Raw genomic sequence first — 21,140 nt, 5'->3', positions numbered from 1 at the left:
TTCATAGGCTATTTGAAAATAGCCTATGAATCTACAAGCTCACAACGCGATGCGACGCGTTGTGAGCTTGTAGATCTGCTTTTTCCAAACATTTTAGTACTTTTACTTTTGGTACTTTAAGTATATTTTGATGCCAATACTTTTGTACTTTTACTCAAGTAACATTTTGAATTCCGAACTTTTACCTGTAACGGAGTATTTCTACATTGCAGTATTGATACTTTTACTTAAGTAAAATATCTGAGTACTTCTTCCACCACTGTCTCTCTCTCTCTCTCTCTCTCTCTCTCTCTCTCTCTCTCTCTCTCTCTCTCTCTCTCTCTCTTTCTCTCTCTCTCTCTCTCCCTCTCTCTGAATCAGAATCAGAAAATGTGAAACTCTCTGTCTTTGTTTTGACGCAGCATTCGGACATAACGAGTGTCCAGACCCTGGCATTCCCATCAACGCCCGGCGCTTTGGCGACAGCTTCCAACTGGGCAGCTCCATATCTGTGGTCTGTGAGGACGGCTTCATAAAAACCCAAGGCTCTGAGACCATCACCTGTCAGCTGGACAAAGGAAAGGTCATGTGGAGTGGACCTATCCCCTTATGTGAAGGTAAAACCTTTGATTCATTTCCAATACCAGAAATTGTAACATTATAATGTACATTTCCCTGAGATACTAAGGTTGCACAGTAGGTCAGTGATTAATACGGTCACAGCAACAGTGTTGATTTTGACAGCATTTTTTTTTACATCATGTCATATTTTAGTCACCTACTTTTAGTCTAGTCTAATATAAGATTTTAGTCGACTAAATCTACAGTTGATTTAGTCGACAAAAAGGTTTTTTGGCAGGCTTTGATGGTGTCGTAATGGCTGATTTTACACTTGGTTGCATGCTGAAAATAGCCGATCTACAAGCTCACAACGCGTCGCAGCGTGTGAGCTTGTAGATCTGCTATTTTCAGAGCGCAACACCCGAGTACAACCAAACATAAAATGACTTGTCTTAGTTCTACTATCTATCTCTTCTCCACTCGTCCCTCTCTAACATTAGAGTCTAGTTTTTATTTGTTTGGCGAAATTGTTAATATATTTAGTCTTAGTTTTAGTCATCATAGCTTAGTTTTTATTTCCTTTTCGTCAGTGAAAAAAGGTAGTCGACAAACCTTTTTCGTCATAGTTTTAGTCGACAAAATCAACAGTGCACAGCAAGAAAGTCCTGGATTCAATCCCTGGCCCTTTTTTCTTGGGATTATTCTGCATGCTATGGTTTCCTCCCACAGCCAAGAGGTGTGCAAGTGTTGACGGGTTGAAGATTCCAAATTGCCCATTGTTTCTAATGGTCTTGGCCCTGTGATCAGCTCCCGGATGCAGAATATTCCAACAGAAGGTCTTAGAACAGAAAAACAGAAACGAAAAGAACATAACTCTGAATCCTGTCTCTCTTTCTCTCTATAGCCCCATGTGGAGGCCACTATTCAGCCCCCACTGGAGTGATTTTGTCCCCTGGTTGGCCTGGTTACTACAAAGACTCTCTGAGCTGTGAATGGGTGATTGAAGCAGAGCCTGGGCGGTCCATCAAGATCACCTTTGACAAGTATGTGGTTGGAGCACGGTTGGGACTGTGGTTGGAGTGACAGTTAGGATTTGGTTTATGGTTATTAAAAAGACTCTGTGAGAGCTGTGAATGGGCAATGAAAGCAGTTAGCAGGACCCAGAGCAGCGGTTCCCGTGAATGATCCCGGGTGCTCAATTTGACACGACTGACAACTGCTTATTTTCTATTCTACCCAGTATGCACTCTCTGGGCGGTGACTATAGGCAATGACGTCAGAACCTGACAGTGGATCTGCGATTATGAATTCACAAAATGTGATAGATATATAATTTGCCTTCTCCATCTCTATGAGACGTTCTTAAAAAAATATTCTTACAGTATCTCTCTGACTCTGTCTGTCTGTCTGTGTCTGTTTCTCTCTCTCACACACACACACACATGCACGCACGCACGCACGCACACACGTACGTGCTTCTTTCTATCTCCCTCTCTCTTGGGCGTGTGCTGTTAAGCGGCAATATGCAATTACAACTATCCAAACTGATGGCAATAATTGTTTTCGGATTATTGCGATTATGAAAAGGCATGGGGCTTTGGGGGTTATAATGGAGGATTCTGATTACCAAAAAGTTTGAATTACTTGAAACAAATTCTGTTTTACTTTGGATTGAATAGATTGCGGTAGGGTGCAATCTTTTTCTTGTGCTCAGAAATTATTTTACTGTTTGGCACAGATTACGTACTGTCATGTCCTGACATGTATACTTGACCATGGCCATGGCCCTGATATGTACTTGGCCATGGCCGTACAAGACAAGACAAGTAGCACCAGCCCCGGTTATTAGAATAGTCTAGAGTCTAGACGATTGCTCTGCGATTAATTCATTGATGGGCCAACCGGCTGACCAGTGGTGTAACGTCATTACTCAGTGACTCAGTCAGTCAGAGACATTTGCGTTTAGGGCTGGCCCCGCTGTTGCAGTCTAGCCAAAAAGCAGTTAAAAGCAGACGAAAGACATGGGATCACTGACACTGAAATTTGATAAAATGTTTCATAAAATTCAGCATTTAGTGCTTGGAGCTTCAAGGTTTCTTGGAGCTTCAAACTGGTGCTAGATACTTCATTTCAAAGTGCATTTCATGCAGGCTCAAAAACTGTCAATTTGATTCTGTGGCATTGTAGCTATAGAAAACAAAAGCAAAGTACCTCACTGTATTACTTTATTATACACACTTATAGGTTCCATACAGAGTTGGGTTATGACTTCCTGGAGGTCCACGATGGGCCCAACCTCCTGTCTCCTCTGAGTGGCTCCTTCAATGGATCCCAGGTGCCGCAGTTCCTGTTCAGCAGTACCAACTTCCTGTATCTGCTCTTTACCACTGACAACAGTCGCTCAAATGCTGGCTTCAAGATATTATATGAAAGTAAGTAAAAAATATAACTTTATACCGTATGCACATCAACGGTCCTTTCTTAAATTTAACCACTTAAACCCTCTAGTCTAGTGAAAAAAACTGCCTGGACTGCTTTCATACATCTGCACCAAATCTCTTTGCCAAAAATGACCGATCTACAAGCTCAAAACACGAGGTGTTTTGAGCTTGTAGATCTGCTATTTTTTTTTACAAATGTTCCCCCCAGAATAAGCATATACTGGGGTTAAAGTGGTTAATAAACAGTCAATCAGCTATCAATCGAACCATACCATGCATGTGGTAATTTTTGTTATGAAATTGTTAAATTATAGCAATCAAATATAAATATCAAATAGCTCAGACAGTCTACATTTCCCAAAAGGAAATACATGTATTGTATTCAGTCTGATAAGAAGCAGCAGGGATAAACCATATCCCTACCAGTGAGGGGGGGATATAAAAGCAGAGGCCGTCCCTATCTGTGTCCTTGTAAGCATGTGTTGAATTGCATGATCCTGTAGCATTAAGACATCTGAGAGGGCTTTCTTTTCTGACCAAGGCGTTACAGTGGACAGCTACTCTTGCTTGGACCCGGGCATCCCGGTCAACGGTATTCGGTACGGGCAGGACTTCTCCATCGGCTCCACGGTGTCGTTTGGGTGTGACTCTGGCTACAGGCTCAGCCACGAGGAGCCGCTGGTCTGTGAGAAGAACCATTGGTGGAGCCATCCTTTGCCCACATGTGATGGTACGTGACTTCAACTCACGGAACGCCATGTACTGTAAAACTGCACACTGCTGTACCGTGAGACAAGTGTGCCGTGGGATTTTGTGACAACTACGCATAATTATTGCAATATTTACAACTATGCAGATTATGAAAGGGACATTTTTATTCATTTATTCATTTGAGGCAAATGCTATACCCTAAAAAAGAAAGATTATACCACTTCCAACCTATGTCCCTATTTTAGACATGTCATTGTAAGGTAGGTGAAAATTATTCAAATGTATTATGATTATTATTATTATTATTATTATTATTATTAGAAAAAAACGTGCGAACATGGCATATCTACAAGCTCACAATGCATTGCATTGTGAACTCATAGTTTGACTATTTGTTATTAATATAGGTGTACGTTAAGATTGTATCTTGCCCATGCATTGTTGTGCCTTGGACACAAAAAGCGAAACGGCAAAATACAGCTTGTCACTGGTGCAGCGGTTGAGACAGTCGTTGTGCTTTGAAAGCGTGCGTATCCCGGCAGCAGCCCTATAGGTTTGAAACCTGCTACAATGTCTCCCCCACAGCTCTCCTCCCATCTGTCTCAATCAACGAAATATAATAAAGAATACATAAATAAATAACATCCGTTGTGTGCCTGCCGAGATTAACTGCCACTGTGCAAGACAGCTGAAGTCAACTGGAATGTGTGTGCGCGAGTGTGTGTGCGTGTGCGTGTGCGTGTGTGTGTGTGTGTGTGTATATATAATTGTGTGGATGAAATAGTCTCTCTCTCTCTCTCTCTCTCTCTCTCTCTCTCTCTCTCTCTCTCTCCCTCCCATGTTCAGTCCATACCTGCTCGCCTGCCCACAGACACCACCCTCCCACCCGCCAAAATGAACTTTTTATACATGCTGTACAATGGTATCCTACTGGTGCCGTCAGCTTGGGTACCAAGCATAACATGTGGCACAAAGTACCACATTAACAGCTTGCCTGGCATTGCTGGGGTTATTACACTGATAAAGCATACTTCGATGATCAGAGTGTTCAGCTTCCGGTACCCACCATTGGCCGGCTAATTGTGTGGCTGAATTAGGCTCTTTGTCATCCAGTCCATAGGATGCGATTCGATGCAATGGAAAAGTACGGATTAGCCAACATCGTACTCTTGGTTGGTGGTGGTGTTGCAGTGTTGGTGGTAGTTGGTGTCATCCAGTGATGTAAAGTAACTAAGTGCATTTACTCAAATACTGTACTTAAGTACACTTTTGAGGATTTTTTTTTACTTTACTGGAGTATTTCCCATTTTCAATATTTTTACCTCTGCTCCACTACATCTCAGAGGCAAATATTGTACTTTTACTCCACTACAATTATTTGACAGCTTAAGTTACTAGTTACTTTGCAGATTTAGATTATTATCACAAAACATACATTAACCACCTCAGCCCTATATATAGTTCGGCCATTTGAAAATTGCAGATCTACAAGCAATGCGTCGCATCGCGACGCATTGTGAGCTTGTAGATCTGCTATTTTCAAATGATTTTTATGCATTATGAACTTGTGAAATGGGACATTCTGCACAATGAGTACTTTTACTTGTGGTACTGCCAATACTGCCAATACTTTTGTATTTTTACTCAAGTCAATTTTGATAACCGGACTTTTACTTGTGACAGAGTATTTCTACACTGCAGTATTGATACTTTTAGTAAGTAAAAGATGGGAGTACTTTTGGGAGTACTTTTTCCACCACTGGTGTCATCCAGTCCATACATGGGCATACAGTATCTGTGCGCCCACCACAGACACCGCCCACCCGCCTGCCCGCCCGCCAACCCACCTGCCACAACTTGACTTCATAGAGTACTGTAGATATAGATATAGATACAGTAGATATAACATACGCTGTGTGCGTATATACACTTCAGATCAGAAACACATTGAATGCCAAGAACAATAAAGCGGAAGCAAAGCAGGGCAACGTGAGAACTGCTCGGGATGTTAGACTGCACCTGTCATCTGTTCAGTGTGTGCGTACGTATACATTTGATGTGGATTTCCAGCGCTATATAAAAAGAACCTCTTTCGCTGTGTGAAAAGAATCGCTGAGGCAGTCACTGATCGTCACCGGGCATCTTGCTACAGAGAGCAAACCACTAGTGCACACACGCGCGCACACCCACACACGCGCGCACACACACACACACACACACACACACACACACACACACACACACACACACACACACACACACACACACACACACACACACACACACACACACACACACAGAGTGCCGAGCTATTTGCAGTGAAGGCTGCTATAGCTGACAGGAGTTGATTTGAAAAGAAGATTAGAGATCTGTCTGTGTGTGTGCCTGCCTGCCTGGCTGCAAGTGTGTGTGTGTGTGTGTGTGTGTGTGTGTGTGTGTGTGTGTGTGTGTGTGTGTGTGTGTGTGTGTGTGTGTGTGTGTGTGTGTGTGTGTGTGTGTGTGTGTGTGTGTGTGTGTGTGTGTGTGTGTGTGTGTGTGTGTGTGTGTGTGCGTGTGTGAGAGAGAAAGACTTTGTGTGTGGGTGCGCACGCACGCTCGTACCCATTCGCGCCTAAACTTGTGTGCCTGGTGTGCACATATTCCTATATGTCTGTGTTGCTTGCTTGCGTGCGTGCGCTCGTGTGTGTGTGTGCGTGTGCGTGTGTGCGTACCAGTGCACCTCCTGTCACCTCCCCTCCTCTGTGAAGCATAAAAACAGGGAGGTCTGCAGTGGGCGCGTCGAGGGCCAGTGCTGGCTGTCACCTCCGCTCTGTCCTAACCACAATCAAATCACACACAGGGCCACAGAGTGCGAGTGTGTGTGTGTGTGTGGGTGCGTGCGTGCAAGTGTGTATGGGTGAGTGGGCACTGGGATGGAGAAGCCCATGTCACTTCCCCTCTCTCTCACACTCCTCTTTCCCCTTTCCTTGCCCTCCACCCCCTCCCTCCCTCTCCCTTTCCAATCAGGACATGATCAGGGAGGACCAGAGAGAGACACACACACACACACACACGCACACACACACACACACACACACACACACACACACACACACACACACACGCACACGCACACACAGGAAAGGAGGGAAAGAAAGAGGAGGAGAAGTGGAACCGGACGAGGGGATAAGTAGTAGGTGTGGAGATGAGGATGCGTTTGTCAGCTCGTTTCCCCCCTTCTCTTGTTAGGGACATTTTGAATTCAGTTCAGTCGCCAGTCGGAGCGGTGGCTTCCTCTCGGCAAGGCGGTTGGAAAAGTAAAAAAGCCACCGTATCTTTGTTGCCTATTTTATTATAACCTGAATCCCCCCCATGTACGCGTGCTCATTCAGCACACGGCAGAGAAAGGGAGAGAGCGAGAGCGAGAGAAATAGAAAGAGAGAGATCGAGAGAGGCATACAGAGAGAGATCAGCCGTAGATGAATTTGGTCCTTCAGATTTCCGACAAAAGATCAGCGTTGGGTATTAAAAGGCGTTCTCTTCCTGGCAGAGAAACGGTGCTCTTAATAATTGATTGCCTGCTTTATGTGTTGTGTGGTTGCGTGTGTGTGCGTGTACGAGGGCATGAATCGGCAATAAAATTAATCTGACCGTACTCTGTCATTTTGCTGGATCACGAAAAACAAGGCAATTGAGCTTATCACAAAGCATTATCAGCTTTGAGACAATGCACAAAAAAAAAACACTTTATAAAAGTTTGAGAGATTTTTGATTTTTTATCCTTGACCCAGTGCTTGATTTAACCTTAAGGGAACTTATTACTTTAAAGAATAAAAAAGTAATAATGACTTTAAAAGTTCAAGCATCTTGTAATTGGTCTCTCTTACAGTCGGTAACAGGGACCAATTACAAGAGACATTAGAGAGCCACCTAGCATTACATGCAAGCCTTATGCATATTCGAGTACATAATTACAACAGATTTTTGCCCATATTTTGCTGGGGGCCTGGTCTCAACTTTATGACTGTGGCACCCATACGTACTGATTCTTAACTTGGGCTCCTGGGGAATACCAAAGTACTGCTGGTCTTCATTCTAACTGTCTAATCAAGGACCCATTTAGACTTGGGACATCAGCTAAATGCAATTAACCACATGGTATAATGTAGAAAACTAGCCGCAGTGTGCCTTCACAGCATGGGTAACCAATGCTCTTGTTTCAGCACAGGTACTTGACTGCACAAAAAGAAAAGAAAGGAAAAAGCTGTTGAATTATGTATAGAAGCTTCAGGGGAGATCCCCAGGCCCAGTTCCTAGGCCCGTTGTGGTTTGAATATTCTCTTATGGCTTAATTGGTCTCTAATTCCAAAACTTGAAGTAAAACTTTGTTCACATTAAACAAAAGGCTCTCAGAGGACAACTGGAGGACAAGCTACTTTCTAGTAGTTGCATTACCATCAAACTCAACTATAGCGTACTCAGTTCATCAAGAAAAACCTTTGATGTTTTTTCTGATTTTAGAGTCTAAACTACTTTGTTTGTTGATTCTAAACAGTCAATTTAAAGTTTAGAGTTTGCTCTTTATTGCACTGTCTGGAACACCTTGAATGGAAAGCCCATCTTTCCCAGAATGTCTCCAAAATGACAGCAGACTTTTCTAAAGGATAGTAGTCAGGGGAATTCAAGAAACATGGTACTCTACAAACAGCGGATGCATTGGTGCACTAGTGAGTGAAAGGTCAAGCCATTTTTTAACAAGACGGTTGGTGTTCCAGGTTCCTGTTCTTTGTCGAGATATAATATAGTTCCATAAAGCTAAGGAAGACGAAGACAATAGTAGAGGACAGATGGTGCCGTTAGTCTTTGACCAAAGCCGACAGAGGTGAGCCTTGAAAAATCCAAGTCTAGGTGTATCTGGTGGCTCAGCCAATTGCACAGACCATATTGTCGCTGTTGGACAGAAACCTTGTATCTTCATATTTCATGTTTTTGTGTTTTGTTTTCATAAATGAATGCCCTATTTTATACTTTGTCGTAGGACAGTGTCATGCGAAAGTATTTATGGATTTGATAAATATACTGTCGAGTATTTATCACGTTACGACAGACGACGACTGCATTGGTAAGATGTATCAATTTATTAGATTGCCATGCAATAGCAGTACATAGAAGATCCCCTTGGCATGTCCTTTATCAGTTGATCTCCTTTTAGCCCTGACCTTCCTCACTGTCCTGTCAGTGGTCAGTTTCTTCTGACATGATTGTCATCATTGCCGCAGAGGGTCTTGTGGTCTGCTATTTGTGTCACCATCCGTAGCTGGTGACTCTGGGTGAGTGGGTGAGAGGTCAGCTTCACTGCCCCAGTCTCCTCTGATTCAGGTCACTTATTGATACAATAATCTTAGAAGCTTAGCATCATCTTCTTCTCCAGTTTCTGCAGGCTCCTCCTCTTCGTCTTCCTCCTCCTCATCTTCTTCCACCTCACCCTCTTCGGCCTCTGCGTCAGCATCGGCGTCAGTGTCTTGTTCCTCCTTCCTTTTTCTCCTCCTCTTCTTTTCGCTTCAGGTCATCTTGTTCCTGCTTCATCGTTATCCTAGCCTATAGATCATGTACAGTATGATTACAAGAATCCCTAACAATACTAAGAAATTATTAACAAGAGCTTGTGACTAAATAAAATAACTACTTTTTTTTAATTTCCTGATAACAAAGTAACTGGACATGCTGTACAAGGTTTTCGACCAACAGCAAAGATATGCTCCTTGTGAGCGCCACATTCTCAGTTTTGTGCGGTTATTGCCTGACAGTTTATTGCATGGGTGAAATAGGCCCTCTCCATCTCCCCATCGCTAACCACAATAATGGGCTGGTGGAAGACACACCCATGGGTGTCTCAATATGTGGGTATGTTACATGACGATTTTCAGTGGTGGAAAGTAACTAAGTACATGTACTCAAGTACTGTACTTAAGTAAATTGTTCACATCTTAGAGGCAAATGTTGTACTTTTACTCCACTACAATTATTTTAAAACTTTAGTTACTAGTTACTTTGTAGATTTTGAGTTACAAAACATACATTAACTACTTCAGCTCTAAATACATTTCGGCCATTTGAAAATAGCTGATCTACAAGCTCACAATGCGTCACGATGTGACGCATTGTGAGCTTGTAGATCTGCTATTTTCTAAAGATTTTTATACATTTGAAAACTTGTAATGGGACATTCTGCATAATGAGCACTTTTGCTTTTGGTACTTTAAGTACATTTTTATGCCAATACTTTTTACATTTTGAATTCCGGACTTTGACTTGTAACAGAGTATTTCTACATTGCAGTATTGATACTTTTACTTAAAAAATACATTAATAAAACATTTGAGTACTTTTTCCACCACTGCCGATTTGTGCTGACGTCGGGCATGTCCAAATGTGGGATTGTTTTTGTCTGTATGTGTACGTACAGTATATCTTATTTTTCTTTCTCTCTTGCTAACACTAGTTTTTCTAACCCTCTGTCTCTCTGTCTTGCGTCTCTGTCTCTCTACATACATGTATGTGCCTCCAGCCCTGTGTGGAGGAGATGTCAGAGGTCCCTGGGGAACTATCCTGAGTCCAGGCTTTCCTGACAGCTACCCTTCATCTCTCAACTGCACCTGGACTGTGGAGGTCAGCCACGGGAAAGGTAGGACACGCGTACAAATTCACACATGCAACCCCCCCGCCCCAACATACAGTCTTTAATGTATGTTTTGCACGTATATACGCGTACCCTAGGTGTTTTCATCTGTGCTTTAGTTGTATGCCGATCAACAAGTCGATCTACAAGCTCACAATGCGTCGCAGCACGACATTATCGTGAGCTTGTAGATGAGCTGTTTTTGGTGCGCGATGCAACGCACGACAAAGAACCTTTAGCTCATGTGACTGCACCTTTCAACGTCATGAATGGTGGTTAGGTTATAATAACTGGGACAGAACATGATAAACTACTAAGTACTGGAAACAACTGTAATAATAATATATGCCACTTTTTCTAAGTAATATGCCCCCCCACACATTTTGAAGCCAATTACAGGCAAACAGTAGGGAATATCAGAACCCTGTTGGACTTTCATTGTCTTATAACTCACAAGATCTTTGTTTCTTATTCACTCTTGGCCCCTCAATAATATGGAACCCAAATTTGGGATACTTTGGAAGCATGGAATATGAATAATCTGAATGATACATGTTTATCACATGACTCCAGAGATGATGTGTACCGATTTGTGTGAGTATGAGACAACATCTGTAGGAAAAGCAAAAAGTGTGTTTTGAAGAAAATCTAATTCGGCGGAAATGCGTGTGGCCAATATGGGGAGCATGCAATGTTTGATGCCACACACACACACACACACACACACACAGACACACAGACACAGACAGACAGACAGACAGACAGACAGACAGACACAGAGAGAGTCAGGCAGATGGACGCACGGACAGGGGCAAAAACAAACAGACATCAAACAAACATGTGCAGGAAGTGAAGCGTGTCTTTAACTATGTCACAAGTTTAGTTGTACATAATTATGTGATGTAATGTGTGCCAGCGTGGTGAAAGTAGACAAGTGACGGATTGCTTGAGTGAGTCTCCCTCCCCCATTGTCACTTCGGCCAGCCACTTAAATTCCTGTCTTTCTCCACGCACAAAAGGGCGATTTTCCCCCAGCATCAGTTCAGTGTTCCACCTATTCACATGCAATGAGTTCTGGGACAGGGCTCGGGGTAGTCATTACTCAAGACAAAACATCCTTTGTTACATTTGATTACTGTTCTTGTTCTAAAACAAGAGAGGGAGAGCAGCTGTTCACGTTGTAAAGTGTCAGCCTGATTAAGGATTCTTGTTCACTCATTTGTTGACTAAGTATTAACTAACTACATGAACTCAAAGTAAATGATTTTCCAAAGATATCTTGAGCCGAGAAAGTGTGAAAATCCTTGTCAAAACATTGAAGCCGTATTTCTCAGGAGAAATATATTTTGGGGCCCTGATCATCATTCTCAGTGGAATGGAAAAGCAAAAGTGCCATTTAATTGCCGTGTCTGGTCACATAGGGTCAGCGTTTCTCATTGCCCACTTTTCTAATCTTCCTTGTTATGTTTTACCTTCTTTTGGCTGTCTTTTTTGTTTGCTCACGTTTCTGTAAAGTGATCTGTTTTATACAAAAGTTTAATTAACATATTTTTAAAAAAGAAAATGGTTATGCTGTTGATGTTAGAATTCTAAGAAGCTTAACCAGAGACTGAGTTTATCCTAGCTAATTAGTTGTATCTCGTAATTGCCTCCTCCACGCATCACAGGGATCAATAAAATGTGGCGGTAATTAGCGTTGTTGTGTTATCTGTATTATTAAAACAGTTCTCACGGGTGTGTTGAAGATAGCATGTCATTCTTAGGTGTGTGTGTGTGTGTGTGTGTGTGTGTGTGTGTGTGTGTGTGTGTGTGTGTGTGTGTGTGTGTGTGTGTGTGTGTGTGTGTGTGTGTGTGTGTGTGTGTGTGTGTGTGTCTTCACACAGTAAAATCCTCTGTGGTCATTTAACTCTGAGAGTTTGTCATTTGTACACTCTGAGTTACAAATGGTTAAATTAACACTGAGGATTTTACTCTCCTCTACTGCCTTTCTCTGTCACCATCGGTATGGTTTTCTTTTGCAAAGGAAACATATTATTTACCAATGGGATGAGAAAACTCTCACACTGACTGAATTCACACCAGCAGTGGACTTGTGTTGCCGCGTTCTTACAATGTGGCGATAGGCTCTATGCACAGCAGCCATATAGAGCGTGCCAAAAATCCTGAACGGGGCGTCTTTTGGTATCAGCGGACATCTTTGAGGGGTAAAAACCAGATTGACTTAACATTGCCCAATGCCACGCCCAATGCCACGCCCCCCGTGGTGACGACACGTTGGCACGCTCTATAGTGAAGACATTCACAGGTGTTACCAATGATACTAATGAAGGCTCTGCTCCATTCTGGTCAAACAGAGTCAGGGTGCTGATATTGTGCATGTTGACTCACTGGAAACACTCTGCTACACCAGTGGGTGTGTCTAAAATTTGTGTCCAGGGACCCTCATGGTTCCTTAAGGGGTTTCCAAATGGCCCCATGCGGGTGTGTAACTCTGAGAGTGTACAAATGGAACCAAATGGACCCGTAAGGGTTCATTTGGTTCCATTGGTACACTGTCAGAGTTATGGGGGTCGTGGAAATTGAAATATCTGAGAACCACTGTGCTACACTAAATGGAACATTAGTATCATTGGTAACACCTGTGAAGGAAGTGATAATTTGGCTGCTGTGCATAGAGCCTATTGGCAAGGTTCAATGCAAAGTCTATGGAGAAGAGCGACCGTCGCTTTCTCCACCACGGCAGGAAGTGGGCAAAGCAAAATGTGAAGCGTCAAAGTTGAGAAAAGTTCAACTTTGACGCTTCAAGGCAGCGTGCTGTCCTCTGAAGAGTGCAGAAAGTCACATAGGCGTGGAGTAGGCATAGTCACTCGATACCACAGAAGACTGCTGTGTGGTAGTAGCAAATATTGATAACAAATATTTCTCATCTAAAATGTTTACATCCTTTGCAAACAAAGCTTCCAGAGATGTGCACCATAGACCGTAAAAAAATATGGACAGCGTCACGCCTGTCTACAGACCATAAATGAATCCTATTTTGCAGCGATTTCAAATCTGCCATCTTTCTATATCCGGTTGATATCCGGTCCGAAATGCACGGAAATGGAAATTAATGCTATTGGCTGAAACCGCAGCGAGGGTTTCTACGTTATCATTACATTTAAAATAAATGGGACCATAATTTACCAAAACGCATATCATGGTGATTGAAAGAAGACTTTAAACTAGCAACTGGGAGCATATAGTATTTATGTATGTATTAAGGTAATAAAATCAAGTGTAAAGTTCGGCCAAAAACCCATCCGCTTGAATAGAGCCTAATTGCTTCTGCAACCGGCAGGGGTGAAACAGTGATTCATATGAACTGTCACACTTCCTATAGCCTCAATAGGCTCTATGCACAGCAGCCATATTATCACTTCCTTAACAGGTGTTACCAATGATACTAATGAAGGCTCTGTTCCATTTAGTGTAGCACAGTGGTTTCCACGACCCCATAACTCTGAGAGTTGGAAACAAATGGAACCAAATGGAACCAAATGGACCCTTACGGGTCCATTTGGTTCCATTTGTACACTCTCAGAGTTACACACCCGTAAGGGGCCATTTGGAAGCCCATGAGGGTCCCTGGACCCCAACTTTAGGCCCACTGGTGTAGCAGAGGTGTTCCAGTGAGTCAACATGCACAATATCAGCACACTGACTCTGTTTGACCAAAATGGAACAGAGCCTTCATTAGTATCCTTAGCAACACCTGTGAATGTCTCCACAATATGGCTGCTGTCCATAGGGTGCATTTACAAGCCGGCTGCTGGCCCCTTGGTCTGTACTTGTCCTGCCTGCCTGTGAGCTCCTCAGCTGGGCAGACCTGCTGGCTTTGGTCCGCTCTGACCACCCAGGCTCTTGCTGAAGCACAAGTCATGAAGCACAAGAAATACCGTTAATGTGAGGACCAAGCAAATGGTCTACGGTGTAGACCATTTGCTTGGTCCTCACATTAGTGTTAGTGTTAGGATTAAGTACAGTATGTAGAGGTTACATTTAGGGGTTAGCAGGGGCGGATTAACACTTCGTGGTGCCGGTGCTACGACCCTTTTCGGTGCCCCCAGGGACCGTTTTTTTTCTACTTAGTTGTGCAGTGAAAAATAGCTGATCTACAGGCTTACAGACAGTGAGCTTGTAGATCTGCTATTTTCAGCCATTTTCAATGCCGTCCTAAAATGTTGATGTCCTCAAAAGTGTAGTAATACAAACCTGTGTGTGTGTGTGTGTGTGTGTGTGTCTGACAGGGGTCCAGTTCCAGTTTAATTCCTTCCATCTTGAGGACCAACACGACTACCTCCTGGTCACAGAGAACGGGAGCTTCACGCAGCCGCTGGCTCGCCTCACCGGCAACGAGTTGCCTAGCAACATCAACGCCGGTCTCTATGGCAACTTCAAAGCCCAGCTGCGCTTCATCTCCGACTTCTCCATCTCATACGAAGGCTTCAACATAACTTTCTCCGGTAAAGTGCAGTAGGGGTGCAGCAGTTAATCGAATAATCCATTTAGTCGATTATGGAGAAGAATTGAAAAAAATAATATAAAATAATAATATAAGATAATTGATCAAATCGATAGATTTTGAGGGGTAAATGTTTTTAACCCATTAAGACCTGGAACGCATCTGTCACTTTAGATTTTTTTGGCTATTCAAACATAGCATATATACAAGCTCATAGCGCGGCACCGAGCGTGTAGATCTGCTATTTTTGAGAAATCTAGATTTATTTTTATTTTTTATTTTTCAAAACTGTTAGGATTTAGAAACCATTTTTAAGAATCGCCTCAGGCCTTAATTGGTTAAAATAGCAAAAGTAGTTGATGTACAATACAAATTCACAACGTCGCGATCTGCTATTTTCATACGCTCTAAAAATCGATAATACATTTTTGGTGTCAAAAACATAAAATAAAACAAATCATCCAAGAAAACGCGCTTGTCGGTTATTTGATTAGTCGAAAAACTAATCGATGGAATAATCGGCAAGAAAATAATGTATAGTTGCAGCTAAAGATGCTGCAGTCGTACTGGAGATGCCCCTGTTACCTCTGATTCACCTTCCATTTCAGTCTGTCAGGATTCCCTCCTCTCCGTCTTCAGACGATGAAAATAAACCTGTTAAAATTCAGAGGCTTTCATGTCGTCACTGACGGGCGGAAACCCCTTTGTATGTTTTAGTTTTTTTGTAAATGAATGCCCTACTTTAGCATACTACGGTGTCAAAGTATTAAAAAAAATAGCAGATCTACAAGCTCAAAACGTGACACATCGTGACGCGTTTTGAGCTTGTAGATCTGCAATTTTTTATTTAAATCCTGTAAAGTAAAGGTTTTGGACATATGAGGTTTCCCCCTGACAGTGACGATATCCAACATGATAGAGCCGGTAAACAGGAAACGCCCTGTTTTGGGCATTTCCTCCTGAGAGCAGTTTTTCTGGGCGGGGCTATAAACACCTCACCTGACAAGCTCAGGTGAGTTTCAGATGATGTCATCACTGTCCCTAATAGGCATACTTTATAACTCTGTCTTCTGCCAAGGTGTCTATGCCATAGATATAGAAATGGTCTATGCTATACCCTGGAGTGCACCGCCATCTTTTGGCTAGAATAACCCTACAAACTACAGCTTACATGACTTTGAAACCAAATGTTATCTTTTTTTTTTTGCCATTCTAATTTGGCTGGGTAGTTTATAACATATTATTCTGTTGTCTGATTTTTTAACTTAATACTGCTTGGCCTATAAGCTCAAACTCATACTGGGTTAGGGTGCTTCCTGTTTATGGGCTCTTGAAGAGTTAGCATTATGAAATGCATGTGAAGAGAAGTTTTAGTTTTACGAAATAATATATGTGGCTAAGTTGCTCATATCACACACACGCACGCACGCACGCACACGCGCGCACGCACACACACACACACACACACACACCCACACACACACTGTATTTATGATCTCTGTATGTACGAACTATACCGTTGGGGGTCCCTACAGCTCCTCCTTACATGTTTTACGGTGCTATATTGTAGTTGTGTACATACTGCTAGTAGCATGAAGCATTTATCATGTGTATTCTCCAGAGTACACCCTGGAGCCGTGTGAAGACCCTGGGATGCCTGATTTCGGCAGGAGAAACGGCTACAGCTTCGGCATCGGGGACACGCTGACGTTCTCCTGCAACATGGGGTACCGCCTAGAGGGGGCGCCGGAGTTGATCTGTCTCGGAGGAGGACGGAGAATGTGGAGCACTCCGCTCCCCAGATGTGTTGGTACGTGATATTCTGTTTACTTCAAAGTCATTCCACCCGTATCATACAAGGTTATACAGCCTCATGATGCTACGTGTTGTGAGCGTGTAGATTGGCTATAGTTTCGAATCGCCTAAGTATAAAATAGGGCTTAACCCATTAACACATCCACCGCCAGAGGTTAATCTCATAATGTACTCACCAGTGCCAAGGTGTTTTTGTTGTTTTTTTGTTTTTTTCATGTCGCCATAGATCTTGTTAAAATCCTTAAGATTGAGCCGTGAACGGTCTGTTTACATCCGCGAGATCTCCCTGTATCTCCCAGTGAAAACCACGTGTCAAACGGGGCATCCATGTTTGAGTTAGAGCGGATTACGTTAAACAGTGAAATGCGAGGAGAAAAAACTACAGGAAGAGAATTGAGTTTCAGTTTCGTCTGTAGAATGGGAGCGGGCGTGATCGTCGAAACCGGATCCCAAATAATTCTATTTCCTGTCATCAAACCGGAAACGGAAGTGGATCAAAAAAATTCCGAAAGTGCACCCGGACCGCGCATGCGCGAAAAGACCGCAGCCCGTAGGACTACGGGCTCGGCGCTTAACCGTTGGATTTAACGGCCCGTAGAACTACGGGCCCGGCGGTAAAGGTGTTAAGACCGGGAACGCATCTTTGTGTCATTTTTAGATTTCTTTGGCTATTCAAAAGTAACAGATATACAAGCTCATAGCGCAGCACCGAGTGCCGCGCTATGAGCTTGTAGATCTTTTTTTTTATCGTGAAAATTCGTGGCAAAATCTTGGATTCTATATTTTTTAAATCGAAGATTTGTAAAATATTTAGTTCCAGGAACCCCCAGAAGCAAAGATTTGAGTTACAAATGTCTGCAAAAAAAAAAAAAAAAATATTTGCACAACTTTTCATGATTTTTCAAAAATAGCAGATCTACAAGCTATGAGCTTGTATATTTGCTATTTTTGAATAATCTAAAAATGACACACAGATGCGTTCCCGGTCTTAAAGAGTTAAGTTGCTTATGCACCATTTGTATTAAAAATCTAAATCCGCAAAGTAACTATTGGTTCTGAGATGTAGTGGGGTATAAGTTTTAAGTAAATATACCTCACTTTCCACCACTGGACTTTCGGCGAGACATAAGTGAATGAAAATGATTTAGCATTTTTTCATAGAGACATTCTATTCAAGAGCCACAGATACTGTACCAGAGAGAACAAGGCCAGTGATAAGAGTAAGGACACGATTCAATGAAAAATTCAGACAAAGGGAAAGAACCAGGAAGAAGTGGGTGATACAGGACCAAAACCGACAGACACTGCTAAATGTTCTGCATTTATTGTTGCGACTTTATCGAAAGTGCTTTATAATATGCATTAATCGATTTGTCCATTCACACACATTCCCAGCCTGTTCGTCGGGGGCAGTCACTGTAGGTATTCAGTGCTCTAGAACAGGGGGTCTTCAATGTTTTTCAGCCCAAGGACCCCTTAGCTGAGAGAGAGACGAAGCATTTTTCATAGATGTCTTAGTTTGACAGCACATGTCATCAGTGTACTTTGGATTCATGTTGATTTTCAAATATTTAATCACTTAAACTGGCAATAATTAGTAAACTTGACCTTTCGCTCTGTACTCGGTGTGCTCTTTTTTCCCTCTACACCAAACCTCTTTGCCGAAAATAGCCGATCTGCAAGAAATTGTAGATCTGCTACTTTTGGCTAAAGTTCTCCTCAGAATAGGGATGCTAGGGTTCAAGTGGTTAATGTAAAAAACACACTAAGGTATGGCGTCCCCTCTGTAGTAACTCTGAGGACCCCCTAGGGGTCCCGGATCTCTCCTGTTGAAGACCCCTGCTCTAGGACACTTTCACATGATGCCAGGCGGAGCGGGGATTGGACCGTAACCTTCCGCTTTCTAGACAGCCGCTCGACCGCCAGAGTGCCACCATACATCGCTATTTATTGTCACTTTCATTGCATCACAGTGGCTGCGTTACCCTGTGGATGTCCTGAAATCTGAAGTGGAAAGATTACCGGTACATATTTTTGTGGCCAAATTATTTCATTTGAGCCGGCTACTGTGTCAGGAGTTAGAAAATACTCATTCATACTATGTCGTATGCTGTATGACAAGGCCTGTTATTGCTTGTTTTTATATAAACTTCTTGAGGGAGAATGTAAAACTGACATTTCTGCATTTGCAAACGGTAAATTTCAGTGATATGTCTTGAGCAAGTCACCTGTCGACCGTGATTATTTCCCAGCCAGAGCTCGTTATTCATAATTTGACTGCTGCCGCCAACACTCCTGTCTTGTAATTAAGCAGAGTGTGACTTTCACGTTCATCCTTTATTTTTGCACAATATACTCCTGAGTTGAACAGACTTAACATGAGAAAGGAGCTTGTGTTTCTTTACCTATGTGTATCGAATAGTAACGCTGCCCTTTGAAGACCCAAATAATTGAGTAAATGAAGTGTAATCGCCCACCAGCAGTGTGCGTGTGCCCACATTTTATTCCCGACCCAAATGCCGTGACTAAGCATTCTGAAATCAATAGGTGATAACAGGCACCAATTAACACAGGACCGAGAGGACAAATGACCCGGCAGGCTGGAAAAAGCAAAAGAGGGACAAACTTCAAGATCTTTGTGAACAGCTGAGGAAATAAATGAGGTTTGATTTGTGCGGAGATGTAGTGCACTGTAGAATCAATCAAGGGGCTGACAGAATAAATAGTGAGTACTTCTGCACTCTCTCCCATGGTCTGCTGCTTTTAATACGGGGCCTCAAGCAGTGCAGACCTATACGACAAGACAGACAATACAGTTCTGACTAAAGTACCGTCACTGATAGTTTGTCTTGGTTGTACTGCGGCCAGGGTTGCCAGATCTGCTTATTATAATTTCCCCGCAATATTTTATTTGAAAATAGCCGATCTACAAGCTCACAACGCGTCACATCGCGACGCGTTGTGAGCTTGTAGATCGGCTATTTTCAAATAGCTGATGTATATGTTAGTGCTCATGTGGCCCATAGTCGCTTCTTTTGGGCTGGTTTTCCTAGACCCGGTTGCTTGTTTTTCTCACAGAATCTGGCAACACTGACTGTGGCCTTCATGCTGCGACCCTCACCGAGAGTCCCTGGGGTCTGAGAGGGATTCAATGGCCAAAAACATGGTGCTGCTAACCATACCAAAACACAATAGTTTAGCAGTAGGTTATCATGGTTATACAGAGGACTCCACTGTGCTGTGAACAGAGTTCGGTCAGACTTTATTTAGTTTAGCCCAGTGGATAGAGGAGAAACTTGGCTGGTGTTCTGATTGGTTCTGACCAAATTTCAACCTTTGGTTTTGCCCTTTCAACCTTGAGCGCCGTGTGTTCAGTACTACATGGAAGCACACAAAGTACCACGCACTGCTATAGCGATTGAGTTCTGGAGTTCCAAACAGCACTAATGCTGCCCTAATGCTGTGTAATGTTGTGAAATAATGCTTATTTTTTTTGTGTTGTGTAGCAAAAATAGCAGATCTACAAGCTCACAATGCATTGCATTGCAACACGTTGTGAGCTTATTGCTGGTCTATTTTCAGCATATAGATCTGGGTAGCAGCACTAGACTGTGTTATACTGTTGGTCCCATGAAGAGGTGTATTTAATACACGTGAAGAACATGTCACTGGGATGTACACTGGCACCTTGCTCATAGCTGTTTTCAGGTTGTTGGTGGAGCAAATCCAGACAACCATTTTGTTTTATTTTGGTAAATACTGGAGCTCCACTGTCAACAGACTACAGTATGAAACAGATAAGTGCTGATGGCAGCAAGCAAAGAAACAGTGAGTGGTGCAGTATTAGTTGGACATTATAATGTTCTCCTTTGTGTTGCATTTCATCGCTGCATATTGCCGTATATATTTACAGTAAGTTAACTTTAAAAGGGAATATTACCAAATTGACCAATCTGCATACACTATCTTCCCCCGAGAAATACACAGTAAGTATTACAAGCTTTGATCTCAGCATCCATTGAATGAACTAGCCGCCGAATGTATAGATTCAGAGAACATTCATGGCCCAGTGGTCATGTTATAACTGGCCTTAGCGCGTCTCTGGACCATTAAACCTCTAAGTGACAGTGGTGTCCAGGGAAAAGTCTGTTTTGTTTGTGGCGTAAGATCTAGTGTTTGCTTCTGAGGTTGAAACACGTTTGTTGTGTCTGACTGTTGTATCCCATTGATACACTGTGATTATGTTTCTACTGGACACTGATGAGCCTCTATTTAATATTATTGCCAGAGGAGATGGGAGGAATTATGAGAGGAAAATAATTAGAAGAAAGGTGTTACGTCCCCAAGTTGTTCCAGGAGATGTAGAGTGTGACATATAATTTTAAACCGGGAGAAAATGAGGTGGATAACTATAGGATTCCATTCAAAACGTAAAGGTGTGTTTGCACAAACAGAATGAATAGCAAAAACA

The 21,140-nt window shown here is 42.6% G+C and overlaps 1 protein-coding gene across 1 annotated transcript in view; it reads left to right on the top strand.

Moving 5' to 3' along the window:
- The window catches only part of csmd3b (CUB and Sushi multiple domains 3b), a 592,566-nt gene that overhangs the window by 433,446 nt on the left and 137,980 nt on the right, over positions 1 to 21,140 (top strand). Inside the window, exons 14-20 of the mRNA XM_080442703.1 lie at positions 402 to 596; positions 1,445 to 1,583; positions 2,785 to 2,972; positions 3,523 to 3,711; positions 10,240 to 10,356; positions 14,640 to 14,855; positions 16,476 to 16,664. Of these exons, the coding sequence (XP_080298829.1) occupies positions 402 to 596; positions 1,445 to 1,583; positions 2,785 to 2,972; positions 3,523 to 3,711; positions 10,240 to 10,356; positions 14,640 to 14,855; positions 16,476 to 16,664 (1,233 nt within the window). The remainder of the gene's footprint in view (positions 1 to 401; positions 597 to 1,444; positions 1,584 to 2,784; positions 2,973 to 3,522; positions 3,712 to 10,239; positions 10,357 to 14,639; positions 14,856 to 16,475; positions 16,665 to 21,140) is intronic.

This window comes from Gymnoscopelus braueri (assembly GCF_963280865.1).
Source record: "Gymnoscopelus braueri genome assembly, chromosome: 11".
Classification (NCBI taxonomy): domain Eukaryota; kingdom Metazoa; phylum Chordata; class Actinopteri; order Myctophiformes; family Myctophidae; genus Gymnoscopelus; species Gymnoscopelus braueri.
Note: the sequence above shows the minus strand (reverse complement) of the source record. Positions and strands in the feature narration are given on the sequence as shown.